Source organism: Nothoprocta perdicaria, unplaced genomic scaffold, assembly GCF_003342845.1.
Source record: "Nothoprocta perdicaria isolate Ctin4 unplaced genomic scaffold, notPer1 scaffold_252, whole genome shotgun sequence".
In the NCBI taxonomy this organism is placed as follows: Eukaryota; Metazoa; Chordata; class Aves; order Tinamiformes; family Tinamidae; genus Nothoprocta; species Nothoprocta perdicaria.
In genome coordinates, this window is record NW_020455480.1 from 496,770 (window position 1) to 508,088 (window position 11,319).

The following is an 11,319-nucleotide window of genomic DNA, read 5'->3' on the forward strand; positions in this document are numbered from 1 at the left end:
GCGCGAGGAGCCGCGAGCGCCGGGCCCGCAGCGCTGCCCGCGGGTGCCTCCCGTGCCGCAGGGCCGCTCGCGTGCCAGGCGCACGGGCACGGCGCTGCCCACGGCCTCTGCCGCGGGGCGTTCGCGGCGTCCCTCGGCGCTATTGCAGAAGCCACTGGAACGGCCTCTCCGGCCATGTGGGGCRGGAGACGTATTCCCAAGCAATTATAACACTCGTCTACATCCGTAATGAGTTCGTGCTTCAGGAAGGGCTGTCGGAAAGACAAAAACGCAGCCCGGAGTGCGTGCAAGAGCGAGCCCTCGCTACGCGTGGCCTCGGCTCACCCTGCAGTGCGTGCACCGCGCAGCGGCCCCGCGCCCGCCTGCCCCGCTGCGGGGCAAAGGGGGCCCTTCGCGCGACCAGGGGAGCCCGCTTGGACCTCCTGCTGGCTCGTGATCCCCAGCACCAATGGGAAGTTCATGTCGTCCCYGGTGCTAGATGCAACAAGACAATGTTTTCTTCGTGCAAAAAGGGGCCTATGACAGTGTAGACTTTGTAAGCAAACCAAACCTTGGCGCGTGCCCGTTGAGAACGTGGCGAGTGCTGCTCTGCCGTTCGAAGGCCTGCTGCTCCTGAAAGTTTCCGTCGGAGCTGGGCAGGGAGCAAGCAGAAGGTTGTGCTGGGTGTCCTGTGCTGTCCTCGGTTAGCTGTYCCGGCTGCTCTGTCACGGTGAGGAACTGCTGCCGCTGGCCGGCGAGGGGCTGCGTCCCCGGCGAAGGCGCCGGTGCTGYGGTAAAGGCAGATGCCCAAGGACGATGCCGGGTGCCAAGTGGGGCAGCCTGACGTGGTTTCCCTGCGACAGGGTGCCCCATCTCCTTGGCAATGGATCTTCTCCCTGCTGGTGTTTGCCCTGTGACTATCGAGGAGGAGCYGTGTTCCAAAAGCTGCTTCCGTGGGTTCAGCTGGCGCGCTGGAGCGTTCCCGGGACCAGAGAGCGCGTGGGCTGGGCGGCAGAGCAGGCCCGAGCGCTGCGGCGCGGGCCCCGGGCCGGGGCCGGGCACCCGTGCACCCTCACGGCGCTGCCTCTCCCGGCACGGCTCTGATCAACGCTGATGAGCTGCACTGTAGAGCTAAGTGACAGTTATGGCACGACGTCCGCTTTACCTAGTGCTTAATTATGTCTAATGGCGTTGCACGCAAATGCATTTACCGTTTTGCTTTGTTTAAAATGACAAGCTAAACCTCMAGGCCCGTGCTTTATTTTAATACAAAGAGGAAGACTTAATTAGAACTAACTACAATACATTTTGAAAAGGCAAATGCCATCCGGTGTGAAATATGTGCTGGAAACTCCAGCGTGCCTGGTAGGAGAGGGCGAGCTCTGCGCTCGGAGGYGCTGGGGCCGTGGCGAGCGCCGGCCCCGTCCGGCTGCCGCGCTCCGAGGCTCCCTCCCGCTGCCCGAGTGCCGCGCGCGCCTGCCGGGACGCGCCGCTGCGGCGCCCGCTGCCTGCGCCCTGCTCTGCAAGGCGGGAGCCGTTGCCAGCGCGCGTGGGAGCCCTGCTCGGCCGGCAGCGCTGCTCGAGCCTCGCTGAGGTGTGGCCAGGCCTTGCGTCAGCACACACGACTGACCCTAAGCGTGAAGGCTGCCGTGCCCCGGCCCGGGCTGTATGTCCCGAGTGTTGTCCGCAGCTGCGCTGTGCCCGCCGTGGCGCGGGCCGCCCTCCACCCTCGCTCGCTGCGTGCCTGGGAGGACGCAGCGCTGCTTGGCTTCTTGCACCGCTGCCGTGCCTGCCCTGCGCCACCTTATTGCATCTTGTTACGTGCACCGTGTCGCTGAAGCCTCCAGCAATGGAACTCAGTGGCTTCCATCGGAGCCCCTGCCCGTATGGGGAAGATGGCAGCGGCGTTCCCGTGCTCGTCRCGGCCGGGTGAGGCCTGGGAGGTGCCCGGGGCGAGAGGCGCAGCGCGCAGGTCCTCGTGCTCCCCATGCGCCACGGGTGCGATAGGGGCTGCAAGAGGCGGCGTTCGGCAGCGCCTGCCCAGCGCAGGCTGAGCCGGCCGCGCCGCCGTTCCTCCCTCCGCGCCCTGCAGCAGCGTCGGCCGCCGCGGCGCAGCCGCCCGTGAGCGCCGGGCGGGAGGCGCGGCCCAGGAGCGCTKTAACAGTGTAAACAGCCGGCATGCCCTTGCCGTGTGCGAGCGCGGAGCGCCTCGCCGCTGCTCCCTGCAGCAGCCTGCTGCCGTACATCACACCGCACTTGCTAATAGAACAAGGCACGGCAGACCGAGGAAATACCGGGAGTACTTCAAACTACAGATTAATCAAGGTCTCCTTCCTCAGATCTGTGCTGCGTGTGTCCTTGATGCCGATGTAGCTGCAAGATAAAATGCAGATAAGGAATTCTGTGTTAGAACAGCATTAATAATAAATGWGTGTTGATCCTAATTGAGCATTATTTAAACACCCTGCGCGGAGGCGGCAGCCCGCAGGGAGCCCCAGCGGCTGTTGGCCTGCCTCGGAGCGGGGCCTGGCGTCGGGGACGGAGCCGGCGCGCTTGGGATGTCCGTGAGTGCTGGCGGCCGGGCCGGGCCGGAGCAGGAAAGGGCGCGCGGATGCTGCGCAAGCGGCGGCCAGTCTGGCTCTCGCCACTGCTCCCTCGCGTCCTGCCCRTGCACGTCGGGGACGGCGCGCTCTGCAATCCGGGAACGGTGAGCTCCACTATCCAGGTATGGTGCGCTCCGCAATCCGGGAGCGACGCACTCAGCAATCCGGAGGCACCACGTGCTCCTGCCGCGCGACTCTTCTGTCTCTAACTTTTGCCAAGTACTTCTGTGACTCTAATCTGTGTTAMTTAGGACGGCCACCWGTGATTCATAACTTGACAGCACTGYGGGAAATTGGGAGGCATTATTGCTGCTTGATAGGGAGCGATGGGAGAAAGTGGCACTCTTTGAATGCCGTTTCCCAAGTTTCTGGGTGTCGCTGTGGCCAGGCAGGTGGCGGGCAAAGCGCGGCGCGCTGGGGAGCCGAGGGCAGCCCGGCGGGCGCAGCGTGGGGCACAGGGCACCCYGCTCCCGTTGGCAGCACTGCGGGCCTGGCCGGGGCAACGCGCGCCGGGAGCCCTGCGCACCGCGCGGCTGGCGCCGGTGAGATCCCGGGCGATTCGAGCGCCTCGTGACAGTGACCTCCGCAGGGATGGCCGTGCGATGGGACCTGCAAGGGGCCGCCTCTKTGGAGAGGCGGCCGGGAGCCCCGGAGCTGCCCCGCAGGCGCGCGGCGCCTGTTGCTGTTGGCACGCCCGTGATGCCCGCTGGCGCTGGGCAGGACGCGGCGCTGTCCGATAGGAGCCCCGAGCACCCGCGGTGCCCTGATGGTTTCTGTGGGAACAGAGGCTTTTCCCTGGGAAAGAGTATGGGAGACTTGCTCATCTCCCCCGCCCTTTTCTCTTCCCCCAGCACAACCTGATGCTTTTTAAAATTAAGCCATTTTCTTCTCAGAGGAAGGGAGAGAAATTCTGTCCGTGTCTATCATTTACTTGAAAAATAACTTAATACGTTTTTAGCTGACACTTTCCTTGTTTTTGCGGCGTGCAGCTTTTCCGRCGGCAGCATTTTTTTCCCTGAGAGCTAATCTGCCCGGCTTGTCAGGGAGCACTTTAACACAGCCCGTGCAGACGTGGCAGCGCTTCGGCTTTTTCACGTGTTCCTCGGCACTCCTCGCGCTTTGGCGCTACGGGATGCTGCAAGACACGTAGGGAGGGGCGGTGGCTGCCGGAACCAGGGCRCTCGCTTGCAGGGATTAACTGCAGAGCAATTAGAGGGCCATTGAGAGCGTTTGTAGTATTCTGCTCACCTCAGCTAGAACGGGAGAAGTTGGTTCATCAAGCTTTGAAATTAATTACCTTGTTACCAGATCGCAATTGCATTTTTCCCGTACAGCTTGGTAGCTAGTGGGACGCCCAGAACATAGGGGGATTTTCCCAGTCGTGCGCTGGGTGGGAGAGCTCGCGTCAGCGAAGCGCGCGCCGGTGTGGTGTCCCGGAGCGGTGTGCGCACCGCGCTGCGCTGCGCTGCGCTGCGCGACGATGGGGGCACGCAGAGGCAGCCCGCGCCCGCTCGTGCCTCGCTGCCCGCGTTCGCGGGCGGGACGTGTTCGCAGGGAGCTCGCTGCGGTCCCGGCTTGATGCTTCTCTGTGCTTGCCTCTTAAGGTGGCGGACAGAATCTGGTGACGGAAGATGTGACGGTCGTGGAGGGAGATGTTGCCACCATCAGCTGTCGGGTGAAGAACAGCGATGACTCGGTGATTCAGCTCCTCAACCCCAACAGACAGACCATCTATTTCAGAGATTTCAGACGTAAGTTGGATCCTCGCGGTGCGAGGCGCTCGCAACTTCTCCCCCACCTTGCTTGCTCTCCGCGTAAAGCAATTGCAAAGATCTCTACTTTTAATTTAATGTTAGACACTGAGACTTTAGTCAATTCTTTCGAGGGTAGATGAGACAGGCGATCATAATCCTTCTCCTTAATGGAAACCTTGACGGTCCCTTGCAAAAGTCAGCCTGTCTTACTTTGCAATAGGAATTGATTGCAGTAATTCAGGGTGAATTGCAATCGAGGGCCAAATATTTAGCTGACACAAACAAATTGAACGGGGCAGAGCAGAGCGAGTGCGGTGTTCGCGGAGGTAATATGTTTCGCTGGAAGCCTGCAGTTTCTGACACAATCTGGGCCTCTCTTTGAGCGCCACGGGCTGTGTCAGCACAGCGCCCGCGGCCTCAGGCTGGGACAGAGCTGGGAAGCAACGCGTTGGATGCCCTCGGCGTCGCGCTCGGTCCTGCCCTGCGGGAATGCCTTCCGGGAATGCCTTCCGCTGCTGGGTCTGGGGCGCTTGCGTTTAGACGGCCCAGGAAGCTGGACCCACATTCCTCGTCGGGCCATACCTGCTAGATCCCTTGTTGTTGATTCCGATCTGTGATTCATGCCATTGTGGGTCTGCCCTCCTGTCAAATCTATAGACTGCAGACAGTCACAAAGGAACACGTAGGGAAACAAACTGACTGTTTGCCCGAGCGTCCCTCCAGCCTCCGAAAAGGAGTGCCACATGGCACGGGTTGGGCCTGTGCTGAGGGGATTTGCTTGTGTTGGCTCTTTTGTCATGATCTGCAAACACAAGTGTTTCCGTAGAGCCACAGTGAAAGGTGGGAAAGGAGAATCTGCCTGGGTTTGAAAGGAGAGTTTGCCTGGGTTCTGGTGCTGTTCGTGCAGTTTAAGACGTGCGGGTGCGCGGCGCGATGCTGCGTGCTGCTCCAGCACTAACGCCCCGTGTGCTCCGCAGCGCTCAAGGACAGCAGGTTCCAGCTGGTGAACTTCTCCAACAGCGAGCTCCGAGTGTCGCTGACAAACGTCTCCATCTCCGACGAAGGAAGATACTTCTGCCAGCTCTACACTGATCCCCCGCAGGAAATTTATACCACCATTACCGTGCTCGGTAAGAGCGGGGCGSCTGCTTGCTCCGGGCTGCTCAGTCACTCGGGGCAGGAGGTCCTGGCGTGGGCTCTGTGCTCCGTTTGAGAGGCGTTTCCTAACTGGGAGCCGCACAAAAGCAGGGCGGGACTCGCGGCGCCGTGGGGCACATGGGGAGGGATGGCAGCGGTGAAGTGGCGAGCGCCTCAGCTGCCGGCACAAAGCTCGTGGGGACCCGAACGCCGAGTTGGTGGCGGCGGCCGGCGCGGCCCCTGCGCGGCCTGGCCCATTCCCTCCCGGAGCCCCGAGCCCCTCTCGCCAGCCGGGATTTGGTTTATTTACGCTGTGCTTGTTGGGACTTGCCTCTCTATTCGCAGTGGGCTTGCGCTTCGAGGAGCGAGCGGGGCTGCGCGCGGGAGGTGTTTGCCACCTCCAGGCCTCTCTCTTGATTAAGGCACTTAGATGCTGCCGAGCTGCCCTGCCGCGGTGAAGGGGGCTCTAATACCGGCTGTCTCTTGCAGACGGGCCGCAGCGATTGATTGCGGCTCGCTGTCATGCTGCCTGCAAAACCACGGGAATGAAGCATTTGGCTTTGGGGGCAAACGGGAACCTGCTGGCACCTTGCAATGGAAAGCTGTCCACGCGGTGGCTTGGGAGAAATGCGTGCTCTGCGCATGCCAGCCCTTCCAGGGCCGTGCGTCTTGCTTGCCTGGCGCTCGAGAGAAAGGAGGTGCTTTTGTAGCACCTCCTTCAGCGAGGAGAGAAGGGGAAGCAGGCGCCGGCACGTAGTCACTGTGTGCTCCTCTCCATAGGCGTCCGATACGGGGAGGAAAAACTAACGCTGATGTTCGGTAGCGAGCAACTGTTTGGTTTAGGAGTTTTCTGTTCGCGCTAAGCAGACTGCTATGATCAGGCATTTAAAATKTTCTTCTGAGACTTGGAGTTTTGATAGATCATAATGAAGAATGACAGCATCTTTATCCATCCTCGCCTGCCTGTCTGTATTCCTTACGCGTAAATAGCGCCAGCGTGCGAGGCTGGTGACTGCGCGGGCACCGTGGAGGTGGGCGAGCTTGTGCCGGCGTGCAGCCAGCAAGCGTCTGGAGTGGCAAGCAGAGCGCGGGAGCTTCCTGGCGCTTTCCGTGGCAGCTGGGTCACCGTGCCGGGAGGTTGGGGTCGTTCCCCCGGCACCGGCTGAGGAACGGCCCTTTCCAGAGGAGATTCCAGCGCACTGCGGCTGCTCGTGCCCCCCGCGCGGCCGCCCGAGCCCTCCCTCACCTTCCTGCACCCGCTCACGCAGCCGCAGCATTGAGGTGGTTACCAATATTAGGAGCTAATGCTATTAGAGCTATTTCTGCAGCTTAGCGCTGCCTTTTAAGACCCTATTAATAGCAGAACCTGAATCACAGTGGATGACTTAATGTAAGATCTTGCTTGCTGATTAGTTTAAATCTCTTTCTTCTTTTGTTTAATGAGATTTGCTTCTTAGGTTTTTATATGCTGTTTAAATAATGTTTATAATCAGCTCTACTCTAGCTGTTACATTTCCCACCAGCTTGAGACTTTCGGAGTCTTTGTGCGGATGTGGACCTTTCCTGCAGCTCTCTCCGTGTGATCCTGCGTGCACGAGGACCCTTTGGGGTGCTGCATTTCACTGCTCCCCGTGTGYTTGAGGTGCAAGCGTTCTGCTCACCGACAAGAAAGTGCTGCGTGKCTTCCGAGGGGGAGACTAATGCACTTGTGGGTGGGTTTGCTCTGTTCCAGCGGGAATTGTATTTCCGGCTGCGGGGAGAAGCCCCTTCCCTTGTTCTGTGCTCGGGCTCCTTGCTGCAAAACTGTGGCACGGGGCCAGCGTGTGCTGCCTCTGCGTGACGCCAGTACAGGGCCAGAGGTTTCCCTGGAGCTTCCTCAGGCGCCTGAGCCAAACCGTGGTGCAGGGAGCAGGCAGCGAGGCTGGCTGCGCTGTCAGCGGTGCGGGGAGGGGAGGCCCTGTCTGCCCCAGYGCTCGCACTTGCCTGCAGGCGGCCGGGAAGTCAGCGAGGACAGGACGGCATGGCACGGGACGTGTCCTGTCGTGTCTGCCGAAGTGCTGGCCCCCAAGCTGGGAGCCGGGCTGGGGAAAGGGCGCCGGTCCTGGTGTGAGGGTGTCAGCAGTCCCACGAGCACTCCCGTTTCCCTCAAAGCTCTTTCTCTCTCGGTCATTAAGGAGGCTTCTCTCTGAGGCTGGGAGCGGYGGGACGGAGCGGGTTTGGCAGCCCGTGCCTCTGGATGCGCGGCCGGCAGGACCGAGCAGAGGTCGGGCACTCCCTTTCCCGGCGCCGCAGGGAGAGGACRCGTRGCTCGGCCCCRGCAGCTCCAGCAAGGCTTTGCTTCCGAATTAGTGCCTCTTCCCCSGCCTCCTTTCCCCGTGTATTCCACRGGCTTCGGGGGCACGGTGTGTAGATGTACTCACGCTTAATTGGAACATGTGGAAAGCCCGAGTATGTGCTCTGCTCTCTTCTTTTTCGAGAAAAGCCACCAGTGACTAATTAGACCATTTGATCATCTGCATGGTATTTATTCTTATTTGTTCGTCATTAGCTGAAGAACACGTTAGTCACATTTGACCTATATGGTTGCCTAATCAGACCGGTAAGGAAGGAAAGGGAGGTCTCCTTTCCAAGTTTCTGAGTTTTAGCTTCTCCCTGCCAGTGCGACTGGCTGCTCTACAAGCAGTTGCTGTTTGCTCCCCCTCCTCTACAACTCCTGTTGTTTCCATGTTCCCGAATAATAGCAAGAAGCTCTAGKTAGCATCCAGTTTCTGTCAGAATCTTTACGCTTGTTCGTCACATCTCTGGGTCATACTGGAATAGCGGTTATCGCCGCTGGGGCTCTGGGCTTTTGCCCCATATCGTTGGATGAGTTGTCATTGCGGATTATGGTGCTCTAGCTCTGTGGGTCCCRGGAATCCCGATGCGCAGCGGGTGCTTCCTGGGCAGAAGAAGGGCRCTTGGCCCCGCTGCGAGGCGAGGAGCCGCCGGCGCTGCCCTCCCTGGCAGGGCTTTGGGCTCCCCTGAGCCCAGGGGTGAGCCGCTGCTGTGGGGAGGCTGCCCCTGGTGAGCTGGCGCCTGGGGCGGGCAGCGCCTGCCCGTGGGACCCGGCCGCCCTCGCTGCTCTTGTCGCTGCCAGAGGCGGCCAGCGCTGCGCGTGAGGCCGGAGCGCGCTCCTCAGAGYGGCGCGCGGGCCCAGGCAGCGTGGGTTTGTACAGCCCGGGGGGGCAAGGGGCCTGCCCGGGAGGGCAAAGCAGCCTAATCAGCTGCTAGGGGGCAGCTTGTGAARCCACCGCCGCGGTTAGGTGCAGGCAGTGCTTCGGGTTCTTACGGACCTACTCGTTGTTCAGGCTTTCCACGGGTGCTTTCCACAGAGCCTTGTCCCGTGCCAGTGGTCCACAGCTGACGGCCTTCTGYTCTGTATTGCTTTATTGTGTGCCGGCTTCTCTTTTCTCCTTTCAGTGCCGCCACGCAACTTGGTGATTGATATCCAGAAGGAAGTTGCCGTGGAGGGAGAAGAGATAGAGCTGAACTGCACCGCCATGGCCAGCAGACCAGCCACCACCATCAGATGGTTCAAAGGAAACAAGGAGCTAACTGGTATGGACGCACCCTCTCTGTCTTTGCAGACACCTGGGCCCGCGGGTGCAATACTGCGTGTTTGCCCCCYGTTGTCGGTTGGGAAAGCAGCAGAGCGAGCGGCTTTAAAGCCCGGCTTGGGCTGCAGGAGCGTGTGGCAGCCCTAAGGGACAACCTGACCCAGAAGGGCTAAACCTTGTTCGGGCCCCTGCCTACGTGCCTGCCTGCCTGCCTGCCTGCGTGCCACACTTGGGCTCAGGCTTCTGGGGGGCTTTTTCCAGTCGCAGGTGACCTTGAGGCGCCCTGAAGCTGTGCAGAGACTTTCCTGCCGTGGTTGCTCGGGTCGCTTTCTGCCCCGGCCTAGGTCTGAGGCCGATCAAGATCTGCTTGTTAGCTGTAAAGATTTTCAATTTAGATCCAACTTTTAGAGCCAGCTATGTTGCTCATCAGGCATTCTCTACACGTCCAGGTGAATATTCCTCCAAGAAGGGCGCTTCTCCCCCTCTTCGGTCGGGTAGCCTGTAGCATTTGTACACACCTAAATTGCCCTTACTGCATTTGATGTACTGCTAGCTTAAGTGTACACGTAGATGTGAGCTTGCTTGGCAACAGCTTTTGCTTTACCCAGTCAGGGAGAGCAAAGGCCTTTATAGAGAAACCGCACTCATTCCTGCAAACCTAACCCCCTGCGAGGGCAGAATGAAGTCCTGCTTTTGCCTGTGGCCTCCCTGGGCCTCCAGGCTCGAGGGGCCGTGCTGGGCTGACGCCGATAAGGACGGAGTGCCCGACGTGCCGCCSCGGGTAGCGGTGACCCTGTGACTTGCAGCAACCGCTGTCATCTAAATGTTGTGCACATCTTCAAATGATCTCTTCCCCGGCTTCCTTTTCCATTCGGGAGAGCAGCGGGGCAGCAGTATTTGACCCTTCATACTTGACCTGTCTGGCATCTCGATWGAGTTTTCCTGCGTCGGCGATTGAATTCCCACTTTGCTGTGTCTTCGAAGGCTGCTGAGCCGAGCGGGAGCTTGTTGAAACACCCGTTCACCTGGCGCATTTGTTKGCTTGCTTGCACAGCAGTGGGGATGCTGAAACGCCTGCTTGCTTTCTGCCTGTCGTGTGGGTTGCGAGTAGAGTCCGTAGCTCTTTGGGCGGGAAAGTCTTCCCTCTAAACGTGACGAGGTGGCTTTTCTCGGCAGCGTGGGAGAGCAGCGGAGGGCGGCGGGGTAGGAAGCGGGGGGGAGGCAGCGTGGGCGAGCGCCCCATGGCGCGGGGAGCCCCGGGGCTGCCGCCCGGCGCGAGCCGCGCTCCGCAGCGCTGCCGCCTCCCAGGAACGCTGTCCCTGAACCTCAGCCCCTTCCGTCGCTTCCAGCTACGTGTTGGTTGCCGGGAGGGAGGGGACTTGTTGCTCCAGTGATTTAAGGGTTTGGGGATTTGGGGGTGGTGTAATGGGTTTATTAATCGGGGCAGTAACGTCGTGTCGAGCTTAATTGCAAGGAGCCTCGCGGAGGGAAGCTGCACGTTCCTGCCGCGCACGCTCGCCTCGCACAGCCTTTGGGGCCATCAAAAGGGGGACGTGGGGATGGAAGGAGGGTGCAGGGGCTCTCCGGGYGATGCCGAGCGGCCTTCCCGCGGTCACTGTGCTGCCCTTGCTCTCCTCTCGCTGCCAGGCAAATCCGAAGTGGAGCAGTGGTCCGACATGTACACGGTGACCAGTCAGCTGCTGCTGAAAGTGGCCCGGGAGGATGACGGGGTCCCCGTCATCTGCCTGGTGGACCACCCCGCCGTCAAGGACTTGCAGACGCAGCGCTACCTGGAAGTCATGTGTGAGTACTGCCGTTCCGGCCCCGCACGAAGTCACGCTCTAGCAGCGCTGGGGACCGTTAGTTACGTGATGAGGCTGTCCTACGGTGTAGACAGGGTTTGTGTCCTCTTATTCAATAAAGCAAAGCAGAACCTTGGGTGCTAGGTTACAGATTAAGCCATGGCTTTTCCCCGCCCTTTGGCAACGCRCACAGCAAATGCACGCAGTTTTTCTCCTAAGGAATAACTTTGTGTACCCAGAATTTGTACCAGTTTGTTCCTGGCTGCGTTTTGTACTTGTCAGAACAGATTACATCCCAAGTATTTTCCTTTTAGCACTTTGTGCCCCACGTAGCTGTACGAGCAGTGCGCAAGAAGCAGCTGGCTGCCCTTGAAAGTTTCCGGGCAAACGCCGTGGGAACGGGCCGCTTGCTTGGTGCTTTCGGAGCCTCCCGCGCTGGCTCTGTTTT

The 11,319-nt window shown here is 60.2% G+C and overlaps 1 protein-coding gene across 1 annotated transcript in view; it reads left to right on the forward strand.

The window, feature by feature from the left end:
- Positions 1-2,157: 2,157 nt before the first annotated feature.
- Positions 2,158-11,319, forward strand: part of CADM1 (cell adhesion molecule 1) — a 42,951-nt gene continuing 33,789 nt past the window's right edge. The window contains exons 1-5 of the mRNA XM_026040298.1: positions 2,158-2,278; positions 4,187-4,333; positions 5,314-5,466; positions 8,933-9,070; positions 10,717-10,872. Of these exons, the coding sequence (XP_025896083.1) occupies positions 2,158-2,278; positions 4,187-4,333; positions 5,314-5,466; positions 8,933-9,070; positions 10,717-10,872 (715 nt within the window). The remainder of the gene's footprint in view (positions 2,279-4,186; positions 4,334-5,313; positions 5,467-8,932; positions 9,071-10,716; positions 10,873-11,319) is intronic.